General features: G+C 44.9%; 1 protein-coding gene across 2 annotated transcripts; it reads left to right on the top strand.

Annotated features, from left to right (window-relative positions):
• The first annotated feature begins 734 nt into the window (after window positions 1–734).
• On the top strand, window positions 735–11,028 carry LOC144125055 (uncharacterized). Of its 2 annotated transcripts, none has more exons than XM_077658112.1 (5): window positions 735–797; window positions 3,454–7,289; window positions 7,685–7,745; window positions 8,103–8,268; window positions 10,587–11,028. In XM_077658112.1, the coding sequence occupies exons 2-5, from the start codon at window positions 6,180–6,182 to the stop codon at window positions 10,705–10,707; spliced, it is 1,458 nt and encodes a 485-aa protein (XP_077514238.1). In that variant the 5' UTR covers window positions 735–797; window positions 3,454–6,179; the 3' UTR covers window positions 10,708–11,028. The 2 variants fall into 2 exon arrangements, with proteins under 2 accessions (XP_077514238.1, XP_077514237.1); XM_077658111.1 differs by having other exon boundaries at window positions 738–797; window positions 6,171–7,289.
• Window positions 11,029–22,481: the final 11,453 nt, after the last annotated feature.

Here is a 22,481-nt window from a genome sequence, read left to right on the forward strand (position 1 = left end):
TTATGGCACAGTGCCAAAGGCCAAGCAACATGCTGCAACTATCGAACCACCAGTTAAAATGAACTTAGCTTTTTTCTTAGTGACTGCAGAGTGCGCTCCACGATACACATATTTTAGTAAAAATTGTCTGGGCTAGTTGGTTAAGCATTTCTTTGAAACAAGTGTTTCAAACAGGTTTTTCGACGTGTGTTTGTCTTTTTTTTAGCCCTGACCTGTTTCAAAGAGATGTACATGTTCTCTAGGTATTTGCAGCACATGCTCTGCAACTGCCTTATCAATTCTGCTGCTTTCAGGAAACGCAAATCTTAGGTCGCCGCTGATATGTTCTCCATGCTTTTGTACTCTTCTTGATTGTTAATAATGGCCGCGCTATTTTTTAGCTGAAAAAGTTTAGCTAAATCCGTGGCACTCGCACGCAAGAACCAACCGTGTGCACTGTAAAAAAAGTGTGTAAAATTACAGGCGTTTTTGCAGAAATTTACTGTTGCCGCACGGAAAAAATCTGTTACTGGAAAAAACAGAAAGGTGATCAAGCAAAAAAACAGACATTTTCTGTTTTTGACCGCCGTGGTCTAGTCACGTGCGTCTCTATTAAGAAGTAAGCTACGAATAATGCACCTGAACACCTTAAAAACATCCGTTTATTTTTTAAGGCCTAGAGTGTAGTAAACTAAATTTTTCGCACAACTAGTACTATGTGGTTGCTTTTGATGCGGAGCTGCACTTCGCATGATGACTTCCGCATGAAGAGGGGCTTGGTGTCTTCGTGCATCGATTTATTCGTTTCATTTGGAAAGGTGAGTGAACAAACAATCTCTGCCACTTGATACAGACAGTGTGATTTGCTTTGTGTCACCGGTGGAAATCTCTAAACTATATTGTAGATGTTGCGTGCGATGGAGGTGGATTACTGTAGCGAAATATTAAGGCATGGGCACATAGCTCGCATCTCACTAAATAGCGGGAAAGCCCTAGCCCTGCGTAACTTTCATCCTCCGCCTTGCGGTTTCAAGCTGCCTACGCTCCGTAAACTGTTCATGGTGAAGGTGCAGCTTTGACACGCAGTTAAAAGTTAAAACGAACAGGACGAGCGTTCACGCGCGAATCACTTGCCGCCGCGGACGCCGCCGTATCGGCAAGCGTCGTGTCTTCCATATTTCATTGTGCTAGCTTCTAAATCGTGCCGCGGCCTCGCTACCGCAACCACGCAGCCCTTAATTTTCATCGCATTCACGATTGCCTCTAAAGGCTATCTGAAATCTTTGCAGCGTGTTTTAACGTGGTGTGTGCGTTAAATTTGAGATCTGCCAGGGCCCGGGTTCTCGCTTGAGCTTCGACTCGCGGCATTGGCCGCCGCGCCGACTGTCGTCATTCGGCCGGCGCACCGGCCACTCGCGCGAGCCGAACCAGTCTCGCGAGATTCCAGCCCTGCGCCAGCTTGTCGTTTCGAATGCAGCGGCATCGCATCTTGCTCACGCGGAGCTACGGCTGAGCGGAGGCCGTTCGGCTCACGGTATCTTTGAACTCACGAGTGTTCAGACTCTGCATGCGTACGCGAACTTTCTCGAGTAAACAAAGCTGCGGTCTTGGCCCTTGCCTAGCTGTCGACAAGCAACGTCGACCCGGAGGTGGATCGTTCGTTTCCAGCTTTGCGGTTGCTACGCGGCCTGCGCTCCCCCGTGTATTGCGGTGGAGCATGTCTTCGCCTCAGTAGGCTCGGCGGCCTGGTCGCCGCCGCTGTATCGGCATAAGCGTCAAATAGATTCCACACGGCTTTTGCTATGGCTGTGAAATATAATCTGAAAATTTTAATGTTGAATATGCTGTTTGATCTGTTTGTCGGCTAATGAGGCTACCATATTGGACTATATCACGTATTACGGACAGTTCTCGACGGTGAGATGCATGTTATGCGGGGAACGGGTCGTCGGTCACCCGCACGTGTCAGTTCTCTTCGGAGGCTGGCGCAGAATTGCAAACGGCGTAGATGCTTGACAGCATGCTTAAATTACAATGAAATGAACACTACCTGAACTCGAGGTAGTAAAGGACTAAATACTGACACTTAATTACCGACCCTTAATTAGCGATAAACAATTAGTGAATAAAATGGCTATAAATGCTCCGAATGTAATCAGACGAACGGTATTTGACCTGGAGGTAGTAAAGGAGAAATGGTGACCTCTGATAAGTGACCCTTCATTAGTCAAAAGCAATTAGGGAATTAAATTACCAGAAAATCAACCAAATCAACAGTACTTGAACTTGACATAATAATTTAACAATTAGTAGTACCTGACTAGTGACCGCTAATTAGTGAAGAGTAATTAGTGACTTAAATAACCAAAATTCTCCGAATGTAATCAAATTAACAGTACTTGAACTGGACATTGCAGAGAACTAAATATACTTGTATTGAATAAAACTGATTACTTATAATCAGTTTTGGTCCAGTTTGGCCGAGGTCAATTTTTGGGTGAACCATGCTGAAATTTGGCGGTGGCCCGGGCACCAAATTCCAAGTTAACTCATGTTCGGGTCATGGTTGACCCTGGTTATGGCTATCATGTATAGGCACAGTGTCATCACTATGCTTGGCTAACTGTTATAGTGTTCCTATGCAGCTGCTGCTATGCAGCTGCTTCACAAGTAAGCAAGAGCAGAATTTTCTTGGGGTAGGAACCTCCGGATTAGTGCTTTCGCGCTAAAAAACTGGCAGAAATGCATTCACAACCTGAGCGGAAGGCTCCCGGCCTTTGTAAAGTAGTAGATACTAACTTAAGGCATCCGCAATCACGCTGCAGCTCAGTCAAGAGAGCCTGTAACTAAGCCAAAATAAAACCGCAATCATCACGCACTAGTGCATGGCCGCGGTATTCAAAGCAAATGCGACGATAGAAGTACAACGTGGACTAGCTAACACTGATCATCCATTTACTTTGCGTGACAGATGCATATATCAGAGAACAAGCCTAAATAACAGCTCCTATGTAAGGCACTGTTTGGGTTTCAGTATAAAAAAAGAAAACGACTTCTACCATGTTCAGGACAGGTGTGTTCAAGCTTATGTATTCAAATGCATGCTGTTCACAGTACAAATTAGTATCTACGGTGCTGCTATACTAATTGGTTGAAAGTCAGCATGCGAGGCGTCTCCCAATGAATGATTAATCATACTGAGCTCAAGGCAATTTTTATCTAACGTATGTACAATCGTGGTAGCGCAGGAAGGATGAGCATCACGATCGACAAAAAATGTACAATTAAGGCGACGCGTTAAAGCTGAAAAATAAGAAAGGTGGCTTACTTCCTGCTGTGGCGGCAAGAACTAGTGGCGCAGGTTAAGTGCACATCTCCCGTACTCCCATACTCTCCCAGTTTCTATCCTTGTATAGCTAACAATCTTAAAGTTATGTGGATAATAATTTATTATTTCCATTCTGGTTTTTTCAGCGATGTACTCCTGCAGCATATGCAGCAACATTACTTCGTCCCTCTCTTCCTTCTACAAGCACATCGCCTTGCACAAAAATGTGAACCAGTTCCGCGTCAAGTGCCCTTTTCGAAGTTGTTGCAAGACGTTCCGTAAAGTCGGCAGCGTGTACAGCCACATATGCCGTGAACACAGACAAGCACGACGTGCAGAAGGCGAAAGCCGCAGTGCTATAACTGTTCACAGATGTGACTTCGTGTGCTCTGTGGATGCCTGCATTCAGCTCTGCAAAGATTATAAATCTCTTGTGGCACACTTGAAATGTCACATTACCGAAGGGACAGAGGTGAAGTGCCCATTTCAGAACTGCAGCAAAGCGTACAAGAACAAGGCTTCTTTCTCCTCCCACCTTTCACGCTACCACGTAAAGGCCACAAACTCAGCTCCACAATCGCAGGTTCAAACTATGGTCAGTGCAATTGCTTCAGAAGCTGTCACAGGAAATATTCAGTCTGCTGAGAACTCCTGGGACAACGAGCTTGAAGAAGCTCCAATTGCAAGTACTCATGAAGGTTCCCCCAGAGACTGCCTGGAAACATGCAGTGACGAAGTTACTGATGCTTTCGCTCATCTATACCTGAGATTGCTGTCAGAGCGTCACGTTCCTTCATCCACTGTGCAGCTGATAGCAGAGGCTATATATGACATTCAGACTGCTAATGTTTCGATGATGACTTCCATTCTTAAAGCTAGGCTCAAACATGTTGTGTGCAGTGAAGAAGTTGACAAGATAATCGACGAAGCTTTTGAAGCAGATCTTGTCTTAGCTGTGCACAGAGATCCGGGTGGTGTGTTCCGCAGTAAGCACACCCGTAACTTGTATTTCAAGAAACGCTTTCTCTTTGTGGAGCCTGTTACAATACTACTGGGAAGAAACAAAAGAAATAGGGATGCAACATTCTACTACGTGCCAGTATTAAAAACACTGGAGGCCATGCTAGAAAATGAAGCTGTGGTTAAGCAGTGTGATGAACTCTTACCAAACACCAACGGAGTAATGAAAGACTTCACCGATGGCAGTGTTTTCAAGTCTATTTTACTTTACAAGGATCATCCAAAAGCGTTAAAGCTAATTCTTTTCCAGGATGCTTTCGAAGTCGTAAACCCACTCGGTTCTGCGAAGAAGAAGCACAAGCTGCTTGCAGTTTATTTAATTCTTGGCAATCTTTATTCATGGAAGAGATGCTCAACTGACTCCATCAAGCTCTGCTTGCTTTGCAGTGAGACTTACTTTAAATACTTTGGTCAAGACAAAATATTTGCACCCCTGATTGATGATCTGAAAAAGCTCGAAGCAGGCACAGTCGTCACTACAAAGGGCACACGTCTGATTGGCACAGTGTGCGCAATCCTCGGTGACAATCTTGGAAGCCATGGAATTGGTGGCTTTGTTGAAAACTTTAGCAATGCAACACACATCTGCAGGTTTTGTTTGGCGGAAAGAAGAGACCTCTTCTCTCCACTTGCATTGTCAGGTGTATTCGAGCTGAGAACACCAGACAATTACAACAGTGCTGTCCTAACCTTAGCAGCCGATAGCTCCTTAAGTGCAGAAAAGGGAGTAAAGTTTAGGTCTTTGTTCAACGATCTGAAGTATTTCGACGTTTGTGCACCAGGGCTTCCCCCTTGTTTGGCACACGATCTTTTTGAAGGCATAGTGTCATTCGACCTTTCTTTGTATATACAATATTTTGTCACGGTTTGTGAGTGGATTTCTCTAGAGGATCTCAATAACCGTATAGGTGGCTTTCCTTTTAAGCACAGCGACCTCAATGACAGACCATGTGAGGTTCCTGTAAAGAAATCACTTGGAGGCCATGCTATTCAGAACTGGAATATGGTTCGTTTTCTTCCCCTCTTCCTCGTCGGTTCCGTTCAGTCTACAGAGAATGAGGTCTGGAAGCAGGTTCTGTTGCTGTCAGAAATTGTTCTTTTAGTTACTGCACCAGCAGTTACAAGTGCAATGGCTATGAGGCTCCAAGATATCATCGAAGATTACATGACAAGCAGAGCAGCTCTGTTCCCAAATATTCCATTGAGGCCAAAACACCATTACCTTCTTCACTATCCAATGCTTATTATGCAGTTTGGTCCCCTGATCAGATTGTGGACAATGCGATGCGAGAGCAAACACAGCTACTTCAAGAAATGTGCTAGAAATTGTCAAAATTTCAAGAATTTGACGTTGACTTTATCTCAGCGGCATCAGCTTTTCCAAGCTTACAAGAACACAGGAAGCAGTACTGACGTTCTCGACAATGCATCTACTTTCATGATCAGCCTTTGCAGTCCTGAAATTCAGAACGAAGTTCGGGAAGTTGTTTCTGATGAAGGGGAAATTTTCTCAACACAGCAAGCAACTATTCGGGGTCTGTTGTATGAGTGCAAAATGCTAGTTGTAATGTCACGGCAGAACGGCGAACTAAAGTTTGGGGAAATACAGCTGATCCTGTCGAAAGATGCCCGGCATTTTTTTCTTGTAAAAACTGTTAGTACATCGTATGAACCAGGAATGCAGTATTTTAACATCTTAAGTAATGACGGTCCAATCAAGTGCATTGAGCTCGACAGCTTGCTTGACAACACACCATTAATCAAGTACAACCTTGCCCGCTGCAGTTATCCTGTTTTTGTTTTGAAGCATGGATTACTTGATGGAGTTTGAACTGTGTTTCAGATAGCTGCAATGGAGTTGGAACAACGAATTTCCAACTGGCTGCCAGCCCTGGACAAGGAGATTGTAGAGCTGACAGTCCAGAAGCTGCAGCAATGTGGTATAGAGTCCCTGGAACATCTGAAGTATGTGGTTGAAGAGGATTTGCAATTTTTAAAGCCCATCAGCAGAAGGATTCTTCTTGAAAGGTTTCACTCAGCGGCTACGCCCAACCCACCAGTGTCACTTTCTCCCAACGACATTCAATCGCCTACAAGCACACAGTGTGCAAGCTTTTCTACACCTTGGGAGGTTTTCCCACCACAGCTTATGAAGGCTTGCCAAGAAGGGAAGCGTCCAGTAAAGAGCGACTTGAATGAAATGGTACGACTTGTGAGTGACCATATTCTTGCCATAAACAGGAAGCCAGGTCGCAAGATCTTGAGGGCCATCGCAGCTGAAATTGTGAGCCATTACCCGAAAACATTCGAGGACACCCTAAATGGGGCAGTAATTGGCTCGGGTATTGAGACACTCTTGTGGAAACTTGAAAACTGTGTTAACAACAAACGAAGGCCAAGCTCTGAGCAGCCACATCAGTTCGAACCGGACGATGAACTGGACTTGAGTGTCAAACGAGTGAAGATTCAGAGAGACTCATATGGGTGTGTGGCATGGCAACCAAAGCTTCCATCTGACGAGTCTGCTGACTCACAGGAGAAGAAAAAAGACGACTTGCTGTCGCAGTTCAGGCTTGCGTTTCCAGATGAGACCATGGTTGCACAGCTCATGTCAGAGACTTATGCATCACAACGTCAGCTTATCAATGCATCCAAAAATATTCGAGACATTGAGCGAAGCTGGCCATTTCTGTTTCAGGCAAAGCACCTGACCAACCACGTAAACATCTTGCTAGGCTCAAATGTTGCAAAGACTTTCGATGACCGACTAAAGACTGTTGGACGGCAAGTTTTTCGTTACGCACACAGCCAAGTAAAAAAAGAATGTGTGAAGTCTTGTCTCCAAGAAATAGAAGCTGCCAAAACTAACAGGAAGTCAATGGCAGTTGAATATGAAGCCATGCCACTACTACTGCTCGCAATCTTCGGAGAAGACAAAGAGCTGTTTTACAAGCTAACAGAGGTAAAAACTGATAAATGTAGTTTGCATTATTTCCTTGCAGTCGTTGCACGTTAATGCACAATGTGAAGTGTCCCATTAATTTATTCCTCCCAATAATCAAGTCAGCACTGCCTTTTATAACAGTAGTGCAGTGATTGTTTTACCCACGTCTCTAACATTTGTACTGAGATAACAAAAAAATCTGGAAGTTTTATGTCAACCTTGCCCATAAACAAAAATTTATCCTCAAAGCCAGCAGACTTGCTGCGGTGTGTTTTAGCGTGCGACGCAATGGTAACTCATATTTAAGTGAAATGGCGTCTGTGTTGAGGACTTAAGGCAACATTTTTCTTTTATTACATGCCATTGACTGATCCTAATGCTAATGCACATGTGAATTGGATTTTTCATATAAGGAGATGGCCAGCGACGATGACTTGGGGGATCTGCCAAGCTGTCCTTTCATCTGCACGAAAGGTAAGATACTGATGACTGACTAAAGGGGCAGTTCTTTAAAAAAATTGCTGAAAAATGCACTAAATGGTGCTACCTTGTCCGAAATGCAAATCTTTATTTTATTAGACAAATGTATGCAATTTATTAAAAGACACTTCCCGCTGATTGAAATGCTTAATGAGTATTGCTGGCTCGATGTGCCTATCATATATAGGTCAATGCAATCTTCGTCGTTATCCCTTCCTCGTTATTCACTTATCCTCCTAAACCTAATGGTGATGGACCCACCCCTCTGAATAAAGACTTTACGTGTAACTGAAAGACATAATAAAAAAAGGACAAAGCGAATAATAATGCTTCCTTCCAATTTTTTTCCAGGATGGACTTTTCTCACTGCTAATTCATACACAATCTGCGTGGACACCCATCCAGTGCTTCATGCATCAAAGCCAGACGAGGCCTTCAAGCTGCTGTTCTTTGCCCATTTTGCTTTTAACATCCAGTACCAGAAGGAGACGAGCCTGTGCTTGGAATTCACACAGAGGTAAGAACTGAAGCCAATGTTCACTCACCTGTACACTTGCCTGACGTCACAGCACGCCCTGTGCAAATGCATACTGCAGTCTGCCAATCTTCCAGAACCTTATTTAGAAAAGCGGTTACTACGCTGCTAAACTGAGTGTACGCGAAGAAAATGCACTTCAAATGAAAAGTTTTTTGAACAGTGTGCGTGTTCATCGAGAATATCATACTGTCAATGAAGTTTGCTTATAGAGGTGAAAGTTGGCATTTCTTCAGTTTGGCATTGAACTAGCACTGGGACGCAATAACGCTAAATATATTTGGTAGTGTGCTGTAGTATAGGAGCAGCAGCGAAGAAAATTTGCTTTAAGGTAGGGAGTTTTAGCAACATTGTAGTACAAGAAATTAATAATTGATTTACCATTGACTGACGTAATAACATGCCCTCATTATCCAGTCTCATTTTTGAAACTATGTGTCAAACAGCAAGACGTCATAAAGAAACCTTTTATCTCTATAGTTAACAGTACAGCAGCAGCTTGGGATCATGCCTGTGTGCTGTCTATTAGTTCTGCTGGAAGGCTAAAGCAAGAGCATACAGACAAGGATGCATTCTAGTAAATGTGAAGGTCTGAGATCAGGTATTTTGTTTGTTTTGTTATAATAAAGCACAACACCAAAAACAAAGCAAGTGACAAGCACGCAACTGTATTATAAACGTTAATTTTTTTTTAAACTTTGCAGCCTTCTATTTTAAAAAGTGTGAGAAATGCGCCGGTGCTTTCTATTGTGCTGGATTGTACTGCAAAGTGGACATTATGTACCTCATAAGGATGAATAATTAGACGATTAATCAGCTTAAATTAGCTAACAAACTTTACTAATTCTGCTTTTTAAAGGGAAGGTTGTATTGCAAAATTTATCTGGCAACATCGAAGGTTAGGCTTATTTTTAAATTTTGTTACTCGGCAATGTATTTCGAAGTATCGAAGGAAAGCTTGTTCAATTGGCTGGCCCACTTTACCTATCTATACAATGCCGTAACTGCGCATCGTATTCTTGCCGAAATCTAGTTAACTTATACATCATAAAAATACACTAACTGTGCCTGTACTTGCTGCATGCATTAGAAGTGCGAGAAGCGATTTTTCTATGAATATGCAATGGTGGAAAGCCGACTCAACGAGCTTTCGTATGTGTATTTTTGTTGGTCGATGTCTGGAATGATACTGCCATTTAGGAGTATTTAAAAACAGCTCATATTCAAAGTTGACGACCATCAATTTTGCAACATAACCTACCTTGCTTCTGAGATGAAAAATAGAAAAGTCAGTCAAAGTTAATTATGTAACTACAGATACATTTGAGGCACCTAATGTCTGCCTTGCTGTACAGTCCAGCTCAGAAGACCACACCGACATAGCTAAGTATTTAAAACATATCTTCAAAAGTGACAAAAATCACCCTGTATATAAAATATCAATCGGAAGGAAAAAAATGTCTCTCCCGCTCTTTTTCTGCCGCATCTCACACACACACACTTAAGGTAATGGAATCGGGGTACGGATTTCAGGCTGTTTTTTATGAGAGAGGGGTGCGTCCTGACATGGCAAACCGTTGTAGTAAGGTAGGCAAAAGAGACCTAACGTTTTATTAAAGCACGTTTCTCCTCGTTTTATCCGTTCAATCCTCCTCATTTCATAGGGCCACATGTACTGTAGTGGCTATGAGTTCCTAGGGCGCATAAGCTACGAACTAGTCCGACACTTTTATCATTACCCACTGGATCAAAACCTCACTTGTGGAGATGAAAGTCGATCTCAAGTAATTCAATATGTGGTAGTAAAATGAGGTGATCACTGAGAAGCAAGGTGCTTAAATGACTTCAGTAGCATCCTAGATACTTCTGTTTCCAATGGTACCTGTATGACCGGAAACTCCAACACATGCCTCGTAAACAATGACATTGTAGAAGCATCGTATGCTCTTTCCGCCCAGCACTGCCTGTGAGTCATGCTGATCTGTGGTTGTTGATAAAACGAATCTTGCTACTTTATCGCTATGAGGAGCTTGAAAAGAAGGTTTGAGCAGCAAAGTGATGCCTCACAAAGCTAGAGTTTTATTTCTGGGTGGGAACAGGTAAGATATTAGTGTTTTTTTTTACTTAGCTTTTACCCCTCACAACGTAGCGGATCATATATGAGACCTGATTTTTTTAACACATCCGCCCTTGTCAGAGTGGTTGTGCAAAGTGTAGAACGAATATATTTTTGGCTTCAACTATAAAAATTAAGTTTTTGTGCCTGGTCGTTAGTGATAGCTCGTGGCTCTTTGTTTCAGGGCTATTGCAGGTATTAATCCTGCAAGAGGAACAAAGGTGCGAAAGAATGGCGGGAAGCAGCACTGCCTGTCACCAAGAGTGGCTGCACTCGCAACGGCTTTGAAAGACTATGACTTTTAGATTTTTAGTTTCTGTTGCTTGTGTTGTATAACATTTTATTATGTTGGGCTCAGAAATAGTCTTAGAGCTATAGAAGACTGCTGATGCTGATGTGACTTTCGATTTAATAAAGTGTTCATTCATATCAAGCTGCTTGGCTTTTGGTTCTCAGGCAATGCTATACTGATGAAAATCAGTGTTGTGCAAACGTTTCATATTTAGATATTCTTAAATTACTTCACGCAACTTCCCTCGAGCAACGAATTATGTAATATCACACTTTCATTGGCATAAACGACGCAAAGATCGTATTTGTAATTTAATGAGCCCTTGTGCTTGCACAGAAACCGTATTTTGTGCGGGGAAAAAATTGTAATAAAAGAACAACTAATAGTAAACAGAACATTGCAAGAATTTGAAATATATTTTCTGCAAACCAATAAGAAAATTGTGTGTAAATTAACAGGGCAGCCAAAAACAGACAACTAAACTCAATTTGCAGTCACAGATTTTCTGTACATGATAGAAAAGAAACATTGTAAAATAACAGAATAACTGAAAACAGAAAAGTGAATTTCACAGATTTTCTGTACATGACAGAAAAGAAACACTGTAAAATAACAGAATAACTGAAAACAGAAAAATGAATTTCACAGACATTTTACAAGCTTTCAGTAAATAATGAGAAAGAAAAACCTGAAAATCACAGACTTGCTTTGAAACAGAAAATGAAATTTCACAGAAATTTTACAGGGATTTTCGGTAAATGATAAAAATCTAACATTGTAAAATAACCGAAAAACTGAAAAACGGAAAACAGAACTGTACAGACATTTTCTGGCAGGACAGCTGCCAGAAAATGTCTGTTTTTTTTGGAAAAAATTTTTTACAGTGTGCGTCATGAAGAGGCCCACTCAACAGCAGCCGAGATGAGGAATAAAAAAATCGGCAGAGAAACTTAACGCTACTTACGTGTATGAATGCGAAAGCATTAGCATACTGTCTCGACACCGTGGCGTATACGCAGACACCGGTTACGGAGTGCCGCAACCAAATTGCCAGCGCACTGGTTAACCGATCCACTACTGCCCTGGCAGGCGGCTTTTTCCGAGGGATTGTTGGAGCCCAGGTTGTTCGCAACTATTTTTTGTACCATTTCCGAGTATACACACGCACACGGACAGACACACACACAGACACACATTCAGACATTTTGCTTAATGGGGCTAGTAATCCTTTCGCATTAATACGAAATTTCCAGTTGCCAGGGCAGCAAAAAACAATCACATTATTCGGTTACGAACTTTATGTCTGCAAACATGCTTGTTTTTATTACTGTTTGGGTGCCTTAGTGCATCTTCAAGACTGCCTGCTGCTTCTCAGTTGTGGCACAGCTGCACTGCCTTCCGCTCGGTGAAAGTATACAGTGCATGTACAATAGCTCGAGGCAGGAATTTACCTATGCAATACAGAAGCAATGACACCAAATTTCAGGCCTTAGTCATTTAGAGGCATTCAGGATATGGCTGCAGAACAGAAATTCAGCTTCAACTGAGAAAGATTATCTTCATATTGATACAATGAACGATAATCTGACACCTATCATTGCGGAGTGCGCAATAGAAGTAGGCGATAGGACGGCTTGACAGGATACCCGCAAGGTTTCTCAGGAGACGGAAGATCTGATTAAGAAACGTCAAAGCATGAGGGAGTCAAACCCTACAGACAGAATAGAACTCTGCTATCGAAGTTAATAAATAAGCGCGAGGTGGCCGACATAATAGGGAAGAAAATATGGAGAGAATGGAGCATGCTCTAAAGAACGAATGTAGCCTAAAAGCGGTGAAGAGGAAACTAGGCATAGGTTAAAACTAGATGTATGTGTTAATAGAAAAGGAGGGCAATGTTATTAGCAATATGGATAAGATAGTTAAAACAGTCAAATATTTCTACAAAAATCTATACAGTATCCAATATAATCAGAACGTTAATGATAGACCCAGTAGCGCGCAGCTATGCGTCATCCCGCCAGTAACGAAAGAGGAAATAAAGAAAGCCTTAGAAGCAATGCAAAGGGGAAAACCAGCTGGGGAGGATCAGGTTACAGCAGATCTGTTGAAACACGGAGGGAATATTCTGCTAGACGAACTAGCCACCCTGTATACGCAATTCCTTATGACCCCGACCGTACCAGAAGTTTGGAAGAACGCAAATATAATATTAATTCATAAGAAAGTAGACGCCAAGGACGTGAAAAAATACAGACCGATCAGCTTATTGTCCGTTGCCTACAAGTAATTTAATAATGTATTCGCTAATAGAGTCAGGGCAACCTTAGGCTTTAATCAACCAAAGGATCAGGCAGGCTTTCATAAAGGATATTCCACAATATATCATATTCACACTATCAATCAGATGATAGGTTTGGTTTATAAAGGTTTAATGTCCCAAAGCGACTCAGGCTAAGAGAGACGCCGTAGTGAAGGGCTCCGGGAATTTCGACCACCTGGGGTTCTTTAACGTGCACTGACATTGCACAGTACACGGGCCTCTAGAATTTCGCCTGCATCGAAATTCGACCGCCGCGAATGGGATCGAACCCGCGTCTTTCGGGCCAGCAGCCGAGCGCCATAACCACACAGCCTTCGCGATGGCAACAATCAGATGATAGAGAAATGCGCAGAATATAACCAACCCCTATATATAACCTTCATTTATTATGAGAAAGCATTCGACTCAGTGGAAATCTCAGCAGTTATACAGGCAAGATATATAAATATAGGAACTGTGCAGCTACCACAGTCCTCCATAAAGTTAGCAATAAAATTCAAATAAGGAAGGGCGTCAGGCAAGGAGACACGATCTCGCCTATGGCATTGAGAGCATGTTCAGAGAAGGTACTCCGAGGCCTTAATTGGAAACAGTTGGGGATAACAGTTATTGGAGAATACGTAAACAATCTGTGATTCGCTGATGACATTGCTTTTCTGAGTCACTCGCAAGATGAACTGAAAATCGTGATCAATGAGTTAGACAGAAAGAGAAGTACGGTGGGTCTAAAAATTAACATGCAGAAAACCAAGGTAATGCTCAAGAGTCTAGCAAGAGAGCAGCAGTTCACAATTGGCAATGAGGTGCTAGAAGTGGCAAAGGAGTACGTCTATTTAGGGCAAGTAGTGACAGCAGATCCGGATCATGAGAGGGAAATAATTAGAAGGATAGGAATGAGGTGGAGTGCACCAAAAATGCCAAACATAGGGGAGTTAAGCATAGGTCTCTACCAGTTCTAAATTTTAACCCCCGTTTAGATTCTGGTCGACATCAGAGGGAAGCCAAGCACTCACCCACACATGTGATCTTGTCCCGAGAAAGCTGCTCTCTCGCTGGCCGAAGTTGTTGCCGCTTGCAGATTCCGACCCTACCGCGCTGGCCACCACTTGTCGTGGGGCAGGGGTTCACTTGAACTCGGGTTCCGTGGGGTAACGCGGCCGAGCCTTCGGGTTGAGGAAAAATGGAACTTGAAGTTTGGGAAGACGAAAACAAGCAGGTTCAATGGCCCTTTGGCGAATTTATTTACATATTTAAGAAACAAAGCGAACAGTCAAAATTCAACCGGTCATACGTCGTGCGACTGTAAAAATCTTGTCGCCAGGGCCAAGAGCGTCCTTCTCCCTTAAATCTCCTAAGAATCCGCCGCTTTATTCGGCGGCGGTGCATACAACACGTGGCACATTTCTCCAGCACATGCTCCTACTGCAGTTGTATTTGCGATTGCCGCTGCAGATGGCGGCTTCGGCGCCGATGGCGTGCGGATGTTACCTTCGTATACTAGGCCGGAGTGAAGGACCGCTGTAAATAAACTGCCAAATATTTTGCTGAAGCTTAAACCAGCTTCCGTTCAGAAAGACCAATGGATTTTGCAACTGTATCTTTTCGCGGCTAATGTGCCGCCTCAAAGAACATTCCTGTAGCTCAGAAAACCGTCAACTTCAACTACCACCCAGTTTTTTTTTCTTTCGACAACAATGCAATATAAATTACAACAATCATTTCACATCCTTCCATACCCCCTTCCCAAACAGGCCAAGTACCGTTTCAGTCTGTCCTGATGAACCTGTGAGCGCTGCTGTGGACAAAAATCCCCAATATCAGCTTTTGCCACGCTAGGAAATACACGGCACCGTCGTCCTCGGCGAAAGGACAAAGATTTAAAAACAATGCATGAGGCCCGCGGCAGTTTAAGAAACCTTTAGTGTAACAATTATTAACCTGACTATTCAAAATAAACCAGGCAGAGCAGTTGTCCTGTGGACATCGGTGTCATTTACTTTGGGTATTGTGCTTGTCCTCTTTGGGCCAAAGGAAATCTCCAACGTGTATTTGCAATCGGCAACAGGGTACATACATAATCCCTTTCGAAAGACGAAATAGACACCAAGCGCATCACAGTCGCAGCTACGCGCCTCCAAATAACCATTCAGAAGAAACAAAGCATTCATATGAAGTTGCTGTACAAGTACACGACGCTGCATACCAACGTATATGCTTCAATCGCCATGATTTTATCTTTGTTTACAGCAGTGGAGAGCTATATTGCATGCCGCCATCTTCCCAAGAGCTACGTAGTCAGGACGCAACTCAGTTCATTGCCCATACTTAGCAAGAGTCTAAACATCCGGCAACAAAAACAGAAATCGTTGGATCACGGCGGCGTTCGTGCGTTGCCCACTTAATGGCTTGTATGGGCCCCAACGCGCAGGTTTTCCTCTATAGCCACTGTATCAACTCTACTCTTGCGCCAAACTAAAAGTGTCTATTTACAGCGTTGCGAAAACGAAATGGGGAATTGATGAAGAGGACCCGCAGCTTACCGCCTTAGTTGTCCAATCTTGGGTACGGTGGTGGGGGCTCAATTAAGCCCCGTCCGCGCCACTCCTGAGCGCCACTCCTGCCGAGGAATTCTGGTGTTAATGCCTGGTGCTGCGGCCACTGTGCCCCTCGCAAGACTCCTATGGAGGAAGAAAATGATCCTACTCTAGTGGTATTCGCTATTGCCGCTGTCGATGGCGAGTTCGGTGCCGACAGCGTGTGGATATTACCTTCGGATACTGGGCCGCAGCGAAGGACCCCTGTAAATAAACCGCAAATAATTTTGCTGCAGCTTAAACCAGGTTCGCTTGAGTAAGAACAGTGCATTTTGGAACTATCGTTTTTCTTCGCTTATGTGTCCTCGTAGAACATTTGTGCAGCTTAGAAAACCCTCAATTTCACCTGCCGTCCAACTTCTTTGAGGCAGCAGCAATCAGAAGAATCATTCTGCATCTTTTCAAGTGTCAAAGTAAATTTTAAGATAAAAAAATGCTGGAGTTTCAGAATTGCTTAGCACTACTTGTTTGGCGAAAGTATCGTTATTTTGTTTTTTTGAAGGGGAACTCTACCGCCTCGTACCTTGAAGCTCGATTGAGGTGTCTAACGACCAGGTAACCACTGAGCAGTCTGTTCAATTTTTTACCACAAGTTCCAATTTGCCCGATGTACTCCGGCGGCCTATGCCCCAGTTCCGCGTTTCTGCCACAACGTTGTCCACGCCAGCGCATGCAGCGCACATCTCTCTCACTAGAACCACATTGCTCAAAGCGGGAATATTGGTTTGATGGTATGGTATTAGTTGATGAAGACGACGGTCTGCAACGCATAGCGCGAGAGTGTGTTGCAGGTTAACACAATGCGTGTTCGGCTGCGGCGATAGCCTATAGTGCCCTCGCGCAGTGGCCAGCAATTATGTTCGCTCCGTCGCGGACTTCGAGCTGTGGATACTTATTTGGTTAATGTTTATTTATGGCTCACTTGGCACAAACCTACAAACATCCAAAGAACTTGCTCAGGGTTTATCTACAGGAAAAGTGCTTTCTCACTAAAACATATTGATGTGAGCAGAGCGCTAGAGGTGGTAGGCAACAGCAGTGATCCCCGTTAAAAGAGGACCTGTGTCGCAGTTGCAACGAGGACGGCTGTAGCAATGCTGCTCTCGCTTGGCGTATTCAGTCATGCACTGTGTTACGAAAACGAAACGGAGAATTTATGAAGAGGACCGACAGCTTACCAGTTGAGGTCTTCTGGGTTGGGCCCTGCGGTGGGCACTCTGCAGTTAACCCCCATTCGGATGGAAACCGGTTGGTGGATTCTGGCATAGATGTCCGCCGCTGCGGAAGCTGCGGATTTTGTGCAACTCCCGTGGTGGAATAAAATGGTCCTCTTGTGCCATTTGTCCCTGGCTCTGAGGATGGCGGAATGCAGCTGTTGCCATCGGATTCCGGGCCGCAGCGACGGCACCCTGAAGATAAACAGCGAATAAGTTCTGGTGCAGTTGAAACCAGCTTCGAATCGGCAGGAACAATGCATTTTGCAACTGTAGCTTTTCGCTGCTTATGCACCATTTAAAGAACATTCCTTGTAGCTGATAAAACCCAAAATCTTCTCTCACATCGAGGTTATTTGAGGTAAGAGCAATGCAACATAAATTACGAGAACCATTTTACATCTTTTCAAGTACTTTAAAAAGTTTGACTAGACCAGAGATCATGCGGTGGTAGTCTGCGCCAGAGATTCATAGTACACATTTATTATGAAGACATGTCCTCGGATCTATATTGAAGGGACCGAAAACTGACCAAAACATGTCTTGAGATTATAGAGGAACTGAAAAGATCCTGCCTGAAACTATAACAATTGAGCACTGCAATAGCTTTGAAACGAGGAGTTGTAAGTTTAATTTGACATTGAAAGTCGCACAAAAAGCCATCTAGCGGCGAAACCAGCCATTATCACAGCAGTCCACCACGTGAGCACATCTCGGTAAAATATCGCTTATTTGTTTTAAGTGCAGTGTCTTTTTTCTTTCAGGAGTGCTCGTCATGGTTCATAGTTGTTTACCCTGTCCATTGCATTATTCGATGAAAATCAACGCTCCCTTCGAATCGTTGGCCATGCGCTTTTAGCTTGTGTAACTAGATGGCTCGACAGTGTCTTGAATTTCTTGGATGGATCGGCAATCTCGGTATGCTAAACCTTTCGTTGGAACAGCTGTACCTCCCTCTGATGTAGCACCTTTTGGTATGGAAACCGAAATGGGCGCTACTCCATATACTAAAGATAACTCATTACTGGTTGGCGACTAAAATTTCTATTAGTTTTTGTTACAGAGCTTTTGCCAACATCCATTCGGCATCGCGCTCGCTGATCATTGTTCCCGGCATCGGGATACATAATGATGGTCGAATTCACTGATTTAAAGATTCTCGTTAAAAAGTTCCTACTGCATTCCAAATAAAACCGTTGAGTAAAATCCGTTTGACAGGAAGCGGTCCGCTGGGCCGAAAAAAAGGGCCCTTAAAGTTCAGTGTTTTGTCCTTTCAATGGAAACATCATGTTGCAGTTTCCCCAAGCTTTTCACCTCGATAGCCGTGTAACCTGTGGAGTTGGCTTCGCTGCAATAATAGTGTCGTGTAGAGCTTTGGTACATAACCTCCGAGAGGTTTTTGTGTAGAGAGCGCTGTCGCCTGCTCGGTTGGGTTCGCAACAAGATGGGAACGTTGCGTTTAGATTGAGTACTGTTATGCCCGGTGTGCCTTCCAGTCCAAATGAATAAAGACACGGACTCCCCCACCACCAGGATTTCCAGCAAACCAACGTGAAGGCTATTGAGACTTCTGAAGAAACGTGTCTGCAAGGACTGGGGTTGGCCGAAGGCATGGCGGAAGCAGCGACGACAATGGCGTCTCTATGTGGTCGAGTCAAGCTGGGGTTGACAATTGATGGAGAGCCGCGCCTTGGACAGAGGTTCCGCGTTTCGGACAACAGGCGTGGAAGTGCAATGTCTTTCACTCCCTGTTTGGAAACGGCTTGATATGCCGGTGTCAAGAGGACGCATGCCTGTGCCACGAGGACGCAAGCCGGTGCCACGAGGACGCGTGCCGGTGCCACGAGGACGCATGCCGGTGCCACGAGGACACATGCCTGTGCCACGAGGACGCGTGCCTGTGCCACGAGGACGTATGCCGGACTAACGCGCGAGCCCACAGGCAGATGTCAGTAGTGGGATTTTGGTGATCGGTGAGATGACATTTAGGCAGTTTTGTGTTTTGTTTGCTTCAAGGTGAAGCTTGTGTTTTAGCGGGGTTAGCGGCACGAGGTGTAATCCGCGATGGAGAAGTTCACGGTAAAAACCTCCTTGAAATTCTAGAGGAATTTGGGGCTTCAGTAGACCCCACTAAAACGAGAGAAGCGATCATGGATGGTATACGGACGAAGGAGGTGACAGTCGAGGAGGCAGACGAGGCATGGGAGACTATTTTGGAACGAAAAGATGAGTTAGAAAAGCGAAGGCTCTGCGAGGAGAAAGAGAAGCGAGAGCTCCTTGAAAAACACGAAAGGCGAAAACTTCGCGAGCAGCAAGAAAAGCACAGGGAGGCGGAGTATCTCGAGAGACTGGCTAAGCTAGAAGAACAACGCAGACGAGAGCAGTAGGAGCTCACGCTTCTAGTTCAGTGGCGTAGAGCTCGAGACCGTTGCGGTCTGTCCGAAGAGGCGAGAGCTTCAGAACTTACCTGAGAAATTTCGAGCGGATCTGTACGGAAGAGGAGCTAGACCAGGGCGAATGGGCAGTGATGTTGGTTGCTATCCCCCTTTGTGATGTCGGCGCCGAATTAGCGCGGCTCTCCGACGAGGACGCCGACAACTATGAGAAAGCGAAAAGTGCCCTCTTCTGCTTCCTGGGGATACGTATTAAGGCAGACCCTAAAGGTCGAAATGATGGCAGCGGGCAGCGCTCCATTCAGTGTGTCAGCGACAAGCACAGGGAAACAGTTGTTGCTCAGAAGAAGAGAGACAAGGCCGGTTCTAGCCGACAAGGACGCCTCTATGGCAAATGAGGCAGAGGTTCCGCGCCAGAAAGACTGCAGTGAGCTTGTGTGCCATCGCACCGAAAGACAGCCTTCTGGGAAAGGGCGTCGCGGAAAGTCACATGACAGCAACGTTGAAGCGCCAAGTCAGAGTGAAGCGTTGGCTGAAAGGGGCGATGGTCCTCAGATTGGTGTTGCCTGGAATGGCAATGACGCTGCTCCGAAATCCAGAATTCAGAGCAGCGAACTGTTATGCTCTGCGGACGTTCGAATGCAGGCAGATTTTTTTTAGTTTCCGGCGGGCAGTGGCCCACCGACAGCTCCCGCTGGCAGGTCTATAGTAAGCGCGGAATGCGGCTCAGCGCTGCCTCGCAACAAAAAGAATCCCAGAAAAAGGAAATTCATTGCGGCTGGGGACAGGCCGCGGGAAAATGAGCCACCATGATCGTAAGAAATGGCAGCGGCCGGTTGGTCAGGTAAGCCGTCGCCTGGCACTGAGAGCCAGGCGCAAATGATGTCGTTACGCGAGAAGCCTTTGCGAAATTCTAGGTCAGCTGTTGATGCTGAGACGAGGTCCGGAAGCCACACACAGCGCGCTGAAGAGACGCGCTAGGGCAGCTTCAAAAAGGCGGCGGCGCGCAAACCAAAGTAATTTCGAGAGTTGCGCTAAAGGGGAAAGAGTACACGACGAGAAGCTAGTACGTTTACGGGCCAGCCAGCCGCGTGCCTGCCCGAAGCTGTCACCGCGGCCCTCAAGAGTTCGCAGATGTCGCAAGATAGCCAAATCATGTGGTGTCGCAGCAAGAAAAAAGCACGGGTCATAGGGAGAGTGAGTTTGAGGTCTGTTTATCCCTATGGCACCCTGCAGTTATTCCCACGGTGCCTAGCGTTCGCATAAAGCCCAGCTGACTCATCAGGTGCATGCAGGGCGAAAGCCACCTGTTCCACTGTGGGACTATTGCCCTAGGAAACGTGGCAATTGCGATGTGCTACACAGAAGGGCGCACGGCCACGGAACGCGCGCAAGTTGGAGGGGGACAGAATATGCAGGGAAGAGAGAGAGGAGTAAGCGCCTCTCCCAATTTAATCTTTCCAGGAACTACCCAGGCTCTAGACACACATCGCACCGAGGAAATTCTCTAGAAAGTGTTGACAGAGGCTTAACTAACCAGCCTCTCAACTTCTGGGAAGCCTTGACCTAGAGTCACTAAATAAAAATATAGATCACCGGCACACTTTTCTCTTATTGTTATGTGACGCCGCAACGATCATTGGTGAGTTTGCCTCACGTGATGTTTGTTTACACTGCGACGGTTCATGGGGGCTGCCATGTTGTGGATTATGCGCTTTCAGTCGGCCAACTGTGGTAGTCCTAGTGCTGCGACGCTGCGAGTGCTGTCAGTGACCGACGCATTCACCAGAGATCCCGCGCTTCGCAGCATTTCAGATGCACATGAGCATACGAGTATGCCTTTTTGCTGCGTTGTTGGCTGTTTCAACTCGCAAAATGACGGAAAACGCTTCATGCGCTTTCCGTTGGGGAAAAAGGACGGTGCTCGACTACGCGCATGGCTGCAACCCGTGATCCGCGATGACCTCGAGCCCACTCCGTACTCCACAATTTCTGAGGTGAGGCTGTTTGTGGTGCATTTATGGTTGAAATAATCTTTGTTTAAAATTTAATTACCGCATGCTGTTTAAATTTTTCTCCGCGTTTGCAAGCAGTTGTGCGGACGTCTAAACTCGCAAGGAACTCTGATTAACGCTGGTGCATTCAGTGTGAGCCTTTACCCTTTGTTTTGGGGACTTTGGAATTGCTTGATAGATTTCATGACGGCAATTTTTCATGACAGCAATGTTTTTGAGCAGCGTACGTGAAGTGTATAGTTGTCAACAAAATTTGGCCGAGAGTTGTGTAAAAGATATGTAATATAAAAAATTTCAAAGCGTTCGAGCTTTCCCGAAGCCCGCATAACAAAATAATTACGTTGTATTTGTCTTCGAACCTGTCATTCTATTAGTGTAACTTCTTGATTGTATAAGAAGCATTTCCTTATTCGACCACGTGATATTTACATTTTAGGTGTGTGTGTGTGCACGCCGGCAGTCAGTGAAGGACAGCGTTTATTGCCGATAGGAAACGGGTTTATGAAGGGACAGGAGGGTGACGTAATAGGTCACGATGCTAAGTCACTGTCAGCGTAACGTCAGAGTGACTCAGCTCTGCTACAGTGTGTTTAAGTGCAATCGAATGTTAATCGAATCAATCGGATCAAAGCTGCTTTGCTGAGTGATAATAATGTAAACAGTTGCGGTAAAGATGTATTTCTGCTTATTAGCACTGCCATGCACCACTGCAGTGGTTGGTTACGCGAGGGTGTCATCTCCACTGGGAATGGAAGTAGAGGTGGAAACAAGTAAGTATTACGCTATAGAGTTTACTGATTTTCTACATCTTAGAAATAGGAACTCTGACGGCACTCTTTTGGTAGGAGCACTTGTCCGGGAAAACAATACACGAATGCTTGGACACCATGCCTGATGAGCAAGGTGAGGTAACTACCATAGTATGAAAGACCTGTGGCCGTAATACCAGAATGGTTGTGTGCAAAATGTGGCAATAAATGTTTCATCATCAACAGCCTGACTACACCCACTGCAGGGCAAATGCGTCTCTCATGTATCTCCAATTAACCCTGTCCTTTGCCAGCTGCGCCGACCCTATGCCTGCAAACTTCCTAATCTCATCCGCCACCTAGCCTCCTGCCGCCCCCTGCTACTCTTGCCTTCTCTTGAAGGCCACTCCGTTACCCTTCAGCACCAGCGGTTATCTTGCCTTCGCAGTACATGCCCTGCCCAATCCCATTTCTTCCTCTTTATTTCGACTAGGATGTC

This window comes from Amblyomma americanum, chromosome 3 (genome assembly GCF_052857255.1).
Source record: "Amblyomma americanum isolate KBUSLIRL-KWMA chromosome 3, ASM5285725v1, whole genome shotgun sequence".
NCBI classification, from domain to species: Eukaryota; Metazoa; Arthropoda; class Arachnida; order Ixodida; family Ixodidae; genus Amblyomma; species Amblyomma americanum.

Bases quoted from the DNA above. Each gene is read 5' to 3' on its own strand.
- LOC144125055 (XM_077658111.1), top strand. From the start codon at position 744: ATGAAGAGGGGCTTGGTGTCTTCGTGCATCGATTTATTCGTTTCATTT. The intron at 798-6,170 runs GTGAGTGAACAA...ACTGTGTTTCAG, and splicing joins TATTCGTTTCATTTGGAAAG to ATAGCTGCAATGGAGTTGGA. The intron at 7,290-7,684 runs GTAAAAACTGAT...TTTTCATATAAG, and splicing joins TGTTTTACAAGCTAACAGAG to GAGATGGCCAGCGACGATGA.